The sequence below is a fragment of the Frankliniella occidentalis genome, unplaced genomic scaffold (assembly GCF_000697945.3).
Source record: "Frankliniella occidentalis isolate FOCC.00 unplaced genomic scaffold, Focc_3.1 Scaffold126, whole genome shotgun sequence".
NCBI lineage: Eukaryota > Metazoa > Arthropoda > Insecta > Thysanoptera > Thripidae > Frankliniella > Frankliniella occidentalis.
Window position 1 is genome coordinate 803,403 of NW_026267253.1, and position 12,613 is coordinate 816,015.

Here is a 12,613-nt window from a genome sequence, read left to right on the forward strand (position 1 = left end):
TTTCTCTTCCTGCAATAATTTCAATTCGCACCATATCGTATTTCTGACGTTTTTCTATTAATTTGTGCTGGCTGCAGGGCAGAATCCCCTATGTAAGTATGGCCGTATGGCAGCAAGCCATGGGCTAGCCTCTGGTTGGGGCAGGTCCAAGCCTCATGCACTCATAGCACCCCTCACTATAGCTCGTGCAGCAAAGTACATTACCGCGCTTGATTTAATTACTTGTTACAAGAGAAGAGCGAATCTGCTCCCCGACAGCGACGTGTATAGCTGTAGGCATTTTGCTTGAGCTACCTCATTGCACTGAAACCAGTTGCTGTCGTTATTTCCTTGTAAATGCATCAAAAGTAGTTTGTGGTCTGAAACATTTGTAGGGGCTAATAATACATTCGTAAGGGCTGGAAAATTTCTCACTGCTCAGGCACTGATTGCTTTTTCTAAATCTATTTACAATGTGCACATAGTAATCAAGACGTACCTTCAATTTGTAATGTTATCAAGTTTATACCTGGCTATATTTTTTCAAATGAAATTTTGCTTGTATTTCATGCTATTATTTTGCTTGCAGGTCGAGTGTATCCGAGCTTGGCGATGAGAAGGTGCAAGGTAAGATTGCATATGGCATACTTCAACTAAATTTTTACGATAAAATGTCCGTTTCGGGCCACCCCTTAAGGACAGTCCGGTCGTGTTTGCCTAAAGAGCATGACGCTCCTTGTCGCGCTGGGCTCCAGTTCGTAGCGATATCGCATTCTAACAAGTCCACGATAAAGAATTTCAATACTACAGGATTACAGATTATTCCTGTATGGGCCTTCCTGCTTCCGAAAATGTGCAGATTACCGCAATTACCAGTGTTGACGACCCCCCCCCCCCCCCCCCCCCCCCTCCCCCCCTCCCAATAAAAAAAGCCGGCCGGGCCCCCCCTCTTGCCCGCACCCGCCTCCACGTCGCTCCTCTGACCCGCCACGCCACGCCCCCGCCCTGCCTCGCATCTCATTACAGAAAGCCGGCGCGGCACCGGTGCGGGGCAGGGGGGGGGTATAATTTGAGGGGGGGGTGCTCCCCTACGCCTCTCACTGACGTGAGCCTCGTGATGCAGCTCGGACCCTCTCGCACGTAGGTTGGCGACGTACAGAGCGTTTCGTATCGCAAATTGCCTATCTGCCGCTTACAGGCGGATGCCCTGGCTCGTAGAGTGAGAAGAAGCGGACGAACATGTTTGCGGCCGGGCTGGGGCCGGGCTGGCGTTGTGACCACCTTTTGGCAAGGCCGTTAAAATTAAAGAGTTTCACTTTGGAAACGGCTGCTACCCCGTCCTCCGATCGGTTTTCAACGATAGTGCAGGTCGTATATGCCACTCTTGCCGGTAGTACTACGGCAGCATAGGTTTCTGTCGTCCGTATAGTTTAAACGCGTCTTTGAGCCCGCCTTGCCAATTGGCCAATAGGTCTTGTAATTTGGTTCGTACAGTGTATAATTTTGTCGTTGCAGAGTCAGGTTTTGCACCTCACCTGTCCCCCCCCCCCTCCCGGGCCCCGCGCCGCGAGCCGGCCTGGTGGCGGCACGGTCTGTATGCCGGCGAGCTAAGAATAAAGCGGTGGCTGCCATTGCCGCCATCGGAGACGTTTCCTACGGGATGAATGCCGCCGCCCGGGCGGGGTTCTCGTCCCGGCGGTGGCAGCAACTCCTTTGCGCGCTCCCCGGGGCAGGGGGCAGGTGGCAAAGATCGCATTTGAGCGCTCAGCCCGTGAAAGATTTCTATGTGGGCTGAACGCGTCTGTCACTTCCAACTGAAGTGGGGTCTTGTCAATGGACGTTGACGGCGTTGTGTGTGCGGGCGGGGAGGAGGGCGGGCCAGCCTTGTCCGCCTGTTAGTGTTTGTCCTGGAGTACTACTGCGGGAGAGGGAAGGGGGGCCTCAACGCCTATCTACGGTAAACAACCCCCCCACCCCCTCCCCCCCTCACACACTTCGCACGCATGGCCCATTGAAGTGCCAGTGATATGCTTTTGATACGTTATATTTACCTGGGCTTACCAAGGGTTTGTCGCTTGTTTACCAACACCCGGCGGGCGGGTGCCCCAGCGCGCTGTGCCCGGCTGTGGCCGTGGTTGCCGTCCGTGACCGGGGGCGCGGGGGGCGCCGAGCGCACTTGAAGTGCTGCCGTCACCGCCGCCCTCGGCGTGGACCACGCGGCTCGACCGCGACCGTGGCTTTAGCTTCAGCCGCCCGTCTCGCCCGCTCCTCGAGGAGGCTAAGTGCGATAACGCGACTCGCGTTGATCGCTTTTCGAGTGGCCCTCTGTCTGTGGCGGCGGCGCGGGCGCTAGGCTCCCAGGAGGGCCCTTATAAACAGGGCCTTTCAGCAGATGTGCGGCAACAACTGCAATAGTCTTTCCTTAGACCGAATTTTGTTTCTCATAATGTTGATTCCTAATCGCAACTTGGGCTGTGCAATGCTCCGCCCGTACGGAACTGCGCGGGTGGGCTCGTGGCTTGGGCGCCTGCGATCGGGACGGGTAGGTCCGCCCGCCAAGCGCGCGCGGCGGGCGGGCGGGCCTACCCCGGCTCCCCGGGGGCCCCCGCTCGGCCACCCCGCGGCCCGCGCTGCTCCGCGCCGCTCGGCGCCGCTCGGGCTCTCGCGTCTCGCGTGCGTGTCGGGCGGCGGATGGCTTGTCTTTATTTCTTGCATTTTGTCTCCAGGCCTATGATGTATATATGTATATGCAGTAAGAACCAGTGTCGCGAATAAGGAAAGGGGCGGTTAGGTACGCGTACGGTCGTGTGGGACTGCGAGAGTGAGCGGCGTTCAAGGGGGCGACGAGGCGCGTCATGTTGTGGTCACGTGTGGTCACACCCGCAGACACACTAACACACGCGCGCAGACACACACACCCCACATGTTTACAAAAGCCCTGGGCTCCTCCTCTTGGCGGGCCCTGGCGTTATTTATTCACTCGAAATAAACATCCGCTGGGCGGCCGGCCGGGCCCTTTGCGTGGCGGGGCGGCTGGGGGTTGTTTTGTCCCCACAGGTGAGGAGCGCCGGCTGTGCGCGTCACACGGGGGTTGAGGGGGTTGAGGGGGCGCCCGAGCCAAAAGGCCAAAAGTGGAAGGACTGTCTGTCGTGAGACAGCGCACCCCGTTGATTTCACACTGAGGAGAGGGGGGTGGGGGGTCGGCTCCTAACAAACCAAGTTCTTTTTCTGTGGGGCTATTTTCACCCGACGTGGGGGGGGGGGGGCAGACACGTAAACAGACGGTAATTATTTAGAAAAGAGTTTATGTCGCAGTTTTCATTGCTTTGATGCATCCGCGTGAATCCATTGCCCCCTTTTTTAAAAACTTATTTCAGCTATGCGATTTTTTCATTATTTTTAAAAAGTTCTTTGCCATGCTCTGTCGGTGTCCTGCTGATGCCCTACCGGTTTGGGAGCTGGTGCTCAGCGGTTGCCAGGGTCCCTCTAACTAGGCGTCGAACAGCACAACACTGTACTGACTTACTCTACAGCATGAAGCAGGGCGGGGTAAGGGTGGAGGACTCAGCCAGAAGTCGGCGTGGGCCTCCCCCGAGCGTGCAGCCGGGCCAAACGGTGCATGGTAGGCACCGAAATAGACACGTTCTTCTTTTTCTTCTCTTTTCTTCTCCTTTCTTCTTACCCTGCACCGACCGACTGTATGGCATAGATTGTCTTTGGCATCTACCACTTGAGGATTTTTGCGACGCCTAACTTCTCTCACTAGCACAGTTAAACTAAGTGTTCAACTGCTCAACACGTCTAACTTTGGAACTGCAAGTTAAATACTTGCAAGTGTGCAACTGCAATTTGAATACTTGCAAGTGCACACCTACCGACGCCTACCGATTTGAACACTTGAAAGTGTACGACTACGGAGTTGCACAGTTACAAATGTTGAGCAGTTGCACACTTAGTTTATCAGTGTTCACACTTTCAGACTACCTGTTCAGATCGAAGAAAAATACCTTGGTTTGTGTCTCATCGGTAACCGTATTTTGGCGTTTTTGTTTGTTTTAGCTTATGAAGATCATGAAGGCCGTCATGGGGGAAAAGATGTTCACCGCTCTCATGAAGGGGACCTTCTACGGCCACTTCGTGGCAGGAGAGGATCAGGAACGTATTAGACCAACCCTGGAGAGACTGCGCTCATTCGGCGTCAAGCCTATCCTGGACTACTCCGTTGAAGAGGATCTGAGTCAGGAGGAGGCCGAAAAGAGAGAGGTTGAGTAAGTATTTGTTTGAGTTGAGCGGGCCCTGTGTCTATCGGGTGAGAGGGGTGGGAGTTGTTTTTTTCGAGTTTTCTTTGTTGGGGGGGGGGGGGATCCTTCCCCCCTCCCTGCGCACCCCGGGCCTAGTGCCAACCTGTCCATCTTTATGCAAAGTCTTCTGTGTTTTGTTTGTTTTTTTTTTGTTTTTTTTTTAAATAAAAAATATTTGAGTTTTATTTTCTCTTCCTGCAATAATTTCAATTCGCACCATATCGTATTTCTGACGTTTTTCTATTAATTTGTGCTGGCTGCAGGGCAGAATCCCCTATGTAAGTATGGCCGTATGGCAGCAAGCCATGGGCTAGCCTCTGGTTGGGGCAGGTCCAAGCCTCATGCACTCATAGCACCCCTCACTATAGCTCGTGCAGCAAAGTACATTACCGCGCTTGATTTAATTACTTGTTACAAGAGAAGAGCGAATCTGCTCCCCGACAGCGACGTGTATAGCTGTAGGCATTTTGCTTGAGCTACCTCATTGCACTGAAACCAGTTGCTGTCGTTATTTCCTTGTAAATGCATCAAAAGTAGTTTGTGGTCTGAAACATTTGTAGGGGCTAATAATACATTCGTAAGGGCTGGAAAATTTCTCACTGCTCAGGCACTGATTGCTTTTTCTAAATCTATTTACAATGTGCACATAGTAATCAAGACGTACCTTCAATTTGTAATGTTATCAAGTTTATACCTGGCTATATTTTTTCAAATGAAATTTTGCTTGTATTTCATGCTATTATTTTGCTTGCAGGTCGAGTGTATCCGAGCTTGGCGATGAGAAGGTGCAAGGTAAGATTGCATATGGCATACTTCAACTAAATTTTTACGATAAAATGTCCGTTTCGGGCCACCCCTTAAGGACAGTCCGGTCGTGTTTGCCTAAAGAGCATGACGCTCCTTGTCGCGCTGGGCTCCAGTTCGTAGCGATATCGCATTCTAACAAGTCCACGATAAAGAATTTCAATACTACAGGATTACAGATTATTCCTGTATGGGCCTTCCTGCTTCCGAAAATGTGCAGATTACCGCAATTACCAGTGTTGACGACCCCCCCCCCCCCTCCCCCGCTCTACAACAACGGAAAGTATAAACATGAATCTTTTGAAAATATCTTTCAGTAATGAATTAGTTCTAAATAGCACAGTTTCAATGGACTTCCTAATTGTTGTACCCCCCCCCCCTCCCCCCATATTCGCGACCGGGCGGCTCTTAATGGACGGCCCCTAATAATAAGCATAATGTGATTGAAACCTGCATAAAGCCTTGGAGCACGTCTGAATCATCTCAGCATGTTCGAAGGATTTCCCAGGCATGCAATGGATTTAAAAAATGTCAACTGTTAAGACTTATCTACCAAACATTTTTTTAAATCAATTTTGTCGTAGCAGAACCTTGATGTGAGCCATTTTTGACTTGTCAGGTCACACAGGGTGTTCAATTCAAGGTGTGATTTTCGCGCAGCTTCTTAGGATCCATATACATAGCTTCGTTGTGGACTGTGCTGATTTTGTACTCGGCACAGCTTGGCTCGAAAAGCTATGAATGATGAGCTTACCTCCGCCAAACAGCCCACCCGTAGCGAGACCTTTTATTCAAGCTAGTGACATGAAAGTCCTCCCTTGAATTGTAATACCTGACCAGTCAAATGTCAAAACTGACATCCTGTAGTTCATGTCTATGGAGGAAACCAAATTCACTCCAACATACCAACTGATTAAGCAATGCATCCCGACAGGTTTCCTCTGCTTCCTAACATTCTGCCTGTAATTCATTTTCTTTCATCTCATATTCTAAATGTCATTTATATAGATGCTACAAATTCTTCAACTCTCAATGCACATGCTCCATACATTATTTGTAAGAAGTGTAGAAGTGAAACTCTATAGAATTTAAATCTATGCTTAGGTACTTAATATTCAATTCAATTTTTTTTTGCAAAAAGATTAAGCTAACAACCAGTGAGCGATAGCAAAAATGGAATCTTGAAATTGTGATTGTTCCCTTTTCCTTTCACTAGAGATGAAGACCTCTGTTTGTAGCCCAAAAATTCCATTAGCTAGTTTAATTATGTAATGGCCTCTCAAAACCCACATCCCCACATCCCTCATAAAACAAGTATCAACTTTCCCTCCGTCTTTTGTTTTTCTCTCAGGATCTAAAGCAGCTGAACTGGGGGGTGAGTTCGATTGTTTGTGTATTTTGACAGGTTTTGCATCCTTTTTTTCTAGTTTTGATTTGATTCCTTTGATTTTAGAGTGAGTTATGCTTTCAACAAGGTGAATAGGCGTAGTGCGCTTTTGTCATGGCTTTTATAAGTCTTAGATGATCTTAATTCTTGTCACAGAACTTAGGTGTGCTCTACACTCTATACAGAAAAGAAGGGGGAAATGTTACCTTTACAGAAAATTGGATTGACTTTTACATCCGATTCACTTGGAACACATTTGCAGTGGAGAAGCCTGAAATTCACAAACACTTTTCTTGTTTTAGGTGTATAGGAGAGGTCCCGTTCCTTAATCAAATTTTGAGAATTTTCATCACAACAGAATATTACAAATAACATTGAAAAGTTGAATGTGTGATCTGTTTTGTGGTGAATTTTTATTCTTGGTCCCAAAGATGATAAAGTACTTATTTGCCATCTTTACTTGTGTTAATGATACTCTTCATGTGAACAATGTAATTTTTTATATCCTACTTATTTATCAGAGCACATTTTCTCAAAAAAATTCATGACAGATATTTTTAGGCGTGCTTGGCTTAAATGGAGTGCTCAGGTCCTTAACAGTAAGAAACAAAGTCAGTTAATGTCAGAATGGAGAGGCTCAAAATTGTGCTTGGTTTCTGCTCATGAAGATCCTGTTCATGGATTGTACATGGACGGTGAGGATGGTCACTGGAAAGGAGGAGCAGGACGCAGTCTTGTGGAAGGTATCAGTACCGGCACCGACCGATGTCTGGTTTGGACTTTATCATCTGAAAGGGATTCTCTCGGGAGATTTTCTATACTTATTGCATGCCATACTGCTATCCTAGTCTTGACTGTCAACTTAGGTAATGTCACTTCTCTTATGTTTCACAATTCATTTTTCATACATATCCTAACAATAATACGTACTAACTTTCATCTTTTACATTTGCAAAGCTAACCGATTCACTTCCCCATTTCCTTCAGTCCCCCCTCCTTGAGAACCTGAAGTCTGGTGGGAATCAAACTTATTTGAAGTAACATAGATTCACATAGCATGACGCATGTTTTAATTTTATAATCACCTTTCTTTTCTTTTCTTTCACTCATTACAGATTGTTTATACATTTAACTTTATATTTTTCTTTGGGTGTTAAAGTGCATGTATTATCAGTCCATTCTGAAATCTTAGTCTAAGTTCAGGTACTGGTTCAAACTGAAGTATGGTTGGTTGGTAGTATAAATTATGATGACTTGTTTATTTTCTTCCTTAACTTGGAGTAGAGAATTCTGTACATGTGTGTAGGCTTGATTTTCAATTTATTTAAATTTTAGCACCTAATTAAAATATCATTGTTTTAATTCCTCTTTTTTTTTACGAATAGGTACAATGCCACAGTTCCATGTAGACAAGACATTTGCTGACCGTCGTTACAAAGTATCAAGTGCGAGAACCTACTTCTACCTGAACGAAGCTACTTGCGAACGAAACCTGGAGATCTTTCAACAGTCTCTGCAAGCTGTGGCTGGTAAGATATTAAATAATTGTATTTTTTACACCTCAATGGCTTTTTATTATCTCCCAAGGACCTTTTAAATTACTTTTACTGATGAATAACTTATAACTGCAGGAGCCACATACGGAACAGGTCTTGCAGCTGTTAAGTTAACAGCTCTTGGAAGACCACAGTTGTTGGTATGTTTGTTTTATATAAAAATGATCTAAATTCACTAGTTTATTTGTATACCTCTGTAGCTTGATCTTTATTATTCAATCAGCTTCAACTGTCTGAAGTTATCATGAGGACTCGTCAGTACATGGCAGAAATCACAGCCAAAACTGCTCAAGCTAATCGGAGCTCTCCGGAAGACAAAGGCAACATCATAGGAAAACACATTTCGCCTGAACAACTTCACCAGAAATTGCAGCAGACTTGCAAACTCAGTGAAGCTCCAGTTAAGAAGTTCTTGCAAAATGTGACTTTTGATCAAGAAGGGTAAATGAGCAGCTCTACTGAGATTTGAACATTAAGAAATCTTGAACCTTTCTAACTGTTAACTTTTATTTTAGACTTATTCATTTATTCCCATGGAGTGGTATCATTGATGAGAACTTGGAGCTTAGTGAAACATTCCTTGTCCCAGACATTAAGAGTGGAAAGATGGTACGATTACTTACGCAGCTTTCCTCCAAAGAAGAAGAGATGTTCCGAAATATGATTAGGCGGATAAATGTTCTAGCTCAGGTAAAGAAATTTTTTGTCTTTCTGCTTTTTTTTGTTTTTTATTTTATTTTATTTTAATGATATATTTAAATATAGCAGTGTAATTTTCTATTCTCTAATTTTACAGACAGCGGAAGACCTGGATGTGCGTATGATGGTTGATGCAGAACAGACTTACTTCCAGCCTGCTATTTCCCGAATCACCCTGGAGTTTATGCGCAAATATAATTCTAAAAAAGTAGGCAGTAGCTAAGATTATCATTCGTGATGAGTTTTGAAGAACTTGCATATCAACTTGTTGTCTCACTATCACATCTTGTTTTCTAGGCTCTTATTTTTAATACTTACCAGTGTTATCTGAAGGATACATTTAATGAAGTTGTGACTGATCTTGAACAAGCCAAGAGGCAAAACTTCTACTTTGGTGCTAAGCTGGTCAGAGGTGCATACCTAGAACAGGTAAACTTTCATTTGTACTTGGCTTTCTTTGCCACGTAATTTTTCCCTTTCATTGATATATTTTAATCTTGTAATACATTTTGTTGTCTCAGGAGAGGGCTCGTGCCGCCGCCCTTGGTTATAATGACCCAACATGTCCATCTTTTGAAGCAACAAGTGAAAGCTATCACACTACTTTGACTGAGTGCTTGCGACGTATCAAGGATCTTAAGTCTAAGGGGAAACCGAACATGATTGGCATCATGGTTGCTAGTCATAATGAAGATACCGTCCGTTATGCCATTGAAAAGTAAGGAAAAAGAGATCTTTTTCATCTAATAGATTGAAAACCAAATAATCTTATTGACATATTTTCTATCTAACAGAATGAAGGAAATTGGAATTTCTCCTGAGGATAAAGTGCTCTGCTTTGGTCAGCTTCTGGGAATGTGTGATTACATCACTTTCCCTCTTGGTGAGTATTTCATTTATGAGTTGTCATAATCTTATCTATAGTTTTTATCTATAGTTTTGAACATATCTGCTGAGATGTTTGTCTTTGTATACACAATATGAAAGGAAACATGAACATTTGAGTAACAGTTTTGATTGTGCCTTATTTCAGGACAATCTGGCTACTCTGCATATAAGTATATTCCTTATGGTCCTGTGAATGAGGTCCTGCCATATCTATCAAGACGAGCTCAAGAAAACAAAGGTATCTTGAAGAAAATCAAGAAGGAGAAGAAGCTTCTTCTGCGAGAGCTGTTTTTCCGTATCTCAAGAGGGAAGTTTCTCTATACTCCAAAGGGTGACTACACCCCAATTTAATGTCTCAGTATGTGTCTTCAGAACTGCAAAGACAAATTGTCTGTGATGTACTTCGAATATATTGCAAGACCTAAGCTGTTTCAATTTAGTTATTCAGCTGTGATCAAGGTTGCCTTGTAAAGGAAGTGTGCATGTGTTGAATTGAATGTTGTTAGGGTCAGTGAATCCATTTTTCATTACCATTTTGTTCTCTCCAAAGAACTCAACAAGAGTGCTTCATGGTAATCCTCAGGGAAGCAAATTGTGAGAGTTAGTGACTTGCCATAGTTCTATGAGCTAATATTGGTCTGACAGGGTTCTTGGCGTTTATGTGCTAGCTTTGCACCTCACCACCTGTATTTTAATTTATTCACAAGTATTTTTTTTTCCATGAGTGGTGTTATGCAAAACGCATTAGAAGTCATGTTGTAAGGTTTTGATTTTTAAGTTTCGTCAAATACGTTGGAAGCCTCAGAATATTTGCAATGAATGTTAGAGGAATGTAAAGGTCCTGAAGTGGTTCGCTTTGTAGCCCACAGTTGTGATTTTTGTCTTATGCCTATGCTATAACTTAGAAAGTAATCAGTGGCTTAGTTTAAAATGTATGAATGACTGGTTTGAAAATGAATTAGTTAAAATGTCAGGATTCAATTCTAAATTTTTGGTGCAAGCTGGTTAATAATATCCAATTTTTTTTTTTTGTGTGTGTGTATTTAAAAAAAGAAAAATGAAGTGTTAATCTATGGCGACAGAAGGCCTCAATCTGGTACTTATGTATATTTAAGTCTATTTAAATAATTGATAAGACCAGTGTTTTCCAAATCAAATCTGCTTTTTGTTTTTGTTTGTATGGTACGTATTGTTTTAATTGTTATTTTAATTTTATGTTTCAGACTTAAGAGATTTTGTTCTAGTTATAATCCCTCCAATGGATGTGCAGTGAATCTCAATCAGGCTTTGCATAGTTCTGTAATAGAACTTTAGGTTGTGAGCTGTATTTTTATTTTGATAAACACAAATGAAAATGGTCAATCCATGCACTCCGACGGGGGGAGGCAAATAGGGAATTAAAAATTTCTCTTTTGACTCAGAGTTAGTTAATTACAAAGAACTGATCCTCAATAATGATTGCATCCATCTTTTTTCTAAAGAAGCTGTTGTTCAATAGACTTAAGGAGGAAAAATGAAGTAACTGTTCCAATGTTTAAGTCCATAAATTAGAGCAGTTACTGACAATATCTAATTTTTGCTCTGACAACTGTTTGTTCATACATTCTCTACCTGTTATACACACTTGTAATGGCATCAGTTTGTTCAATTCACATTGTCTGTTTGAAACTCTTGTTCTGCTTTTTTAACCATTTACTTATGAAGTAGATTAAACATTTTATGAAGGTTGCTGTTGGGGGCATTTGCCCCAGAGACAACAGTTCCATAAAGTTTGTTACTTGGCCAGTACGTCAATTTTGAATCATTTCCTCTCTTTAAGGGGATTTTCAATAACTATCCCTAACCAGGATTTTACTATTTTCTGTTCAGTTTAAGGAACAGGTTACGTCTGTGTTTTCCTATATTAGAAATGCATATGAGGCTCTGCGAACTATGTATCTTTCAGCCTTTGTTTTTATTTTTGAATAGATTTTTCTCTTCTATTTTTCATGTGCAGGATCAGGTATCTGAATCTGTGCTGTTAAGGAAATTATGACTTGGAGAAGTTGTCTGACTGCTCTATGCATATTTCCTGTATGTTAGTAGAAACCAACTCAAGAAGCTAGTCTGTGATTACTTTGTCTTTTTTTTCTTTACCATTCTAATCTAATAAATACAATACTGATGCAGTTTCCATGTTCAATTTCCTCTTGATCCTTTACTTTGCTCAAACAATACTTTTTTTGGGATTTAACATTTATGTGACTTAAGGTTTCTCAGATAACAACCGGAAGTCTTTGTACGACTGTTCCAAATTTCTTTCTTGCTACAGATCTATGTGCTGAGATCTTTTCCTCTTGCTTGTTCCACAGAAAAGAAAATATGGATGTAATGTGTTTTTTAGTCAGTGATCATATTGCATTATTAATTTGTTGTTAATATGTCTATTTGTTATTTGCAACACCATAAAGCACATACTGTTAGCATGCTTGGGAATAGTCTTCTTTGTGCTAGTCATTGTAAACCAACAGATCTGATAACAGACAAAATTTTTCCTTTCAAATTTTAATCCTCTTATTGCTTATATGAGGACATGTAGATGTTCATGCAGAGGATTTTGCTGTATAGCGTCAGTAAGAATGCATACTCTTTCATACCCTTTGTCAGTATTTGTTATTTCTTGTGTCTCTACTTTGAAGCATAACACTCCAAAGTTGGACATCTTTGGATCAAACCAAGTGGTAGAAACCTAAATTATAAACATTAAAGCTGCAAAGTTGTGTTATGTCTTTTTAATATATTTATTTTAAATTTGTATTGCTGTTTTGAAGTAATTTTAAAATGTTATGACCTGTTAGACGTAAAATGTTTGCCTTTATTCTTCGAGCAATGCCTTTCAATCAGATTGCTTTCAATTTGATTTGTACCATTTATTTTAAGCCTCATGGGCGTATTTACCATTAAAAAGACACAGCAAATCTTTGAGGGGACATTGGATGTAGTAAATTGTAATTAAAATC

General features: G+C 42.8%; 1 protein-coding gene across 26 annotated transcripts in view; it reads left to right on the plus strand.

Moving 5' to 3' along the window:
- Positions 1 to 11,782, plus strand: part of LOC113201921 (proline dehydrogenase 1, mitochondrial) — a 28,924-nt gene extending 17,142 nt beyond the window's left edge. The window contains exons 2-14 of one of the 26 annotated variants that reach the window (XM_052270548.1): positions 4,039 to 4,247; positions 4,544 to 4,558; positions 5,035 to 5,072; positions 7,023 to 7,214; positions 7,857 to 8,000; positions 8,103 to 8,167; positions 8,251 to 8,468; positions 8,543 to 8,717; positions 8,824 to 8,934; positions 9,024 to 9,155; positions 9,248 to 9,444; positions 9,521 to 9,609; positions 9,760 to 11,782. In XM_052270548.1, coding sequence (XP_052126508.1) covers positions 4,039 to 4,247; positions 4,544 to 4,558; positions 5,035 to 5,072; positions 7,023 to 7,214; positions 7,857 to 8,000; positions 8,103 to 8,167; positions 8,251 to 8,468; positions 8,543 to 8,717; positions 8,824 to 8,934; positions 9,024 to 9,155; positions 9,248 to 9,444; positions 9,521 to 9,609; positions 9,760 to 9,965 — 1,791 coding nt within the window. In that variant the 3' untranslated portion in view covers positions 9,966 to 11,782. Of the gene's footprint in view, positions 1 to 77; positions 93 to 568; positions 607 to 4,038; positions 4,248 to 4,543; positions 4,559 to 5,034; positions 5,073 to 6,435; positions 6,460 to 7,022; positions 7,215 to 7,856; positions 8,001 to 8,102; positions 8,168 to 8,250; positions 8,469 to 8,542; positions 8,718 to 8,823; positions 8,935 to 9,023; positions 9,156 to 9,247; positions 9,445 to 9,520; positions 9,610 to 9,759 lie in introns of all 26 variants that reach the window. The other 25 variants (XM_052270560.1, XM_052270550.1, XM_052270547.1 and 22 more) reach the window with 25 other exon arrangements.
- The last annotated feature ends 831 nt before the right edge of the window (positions 11,783 to 12,613 follow it).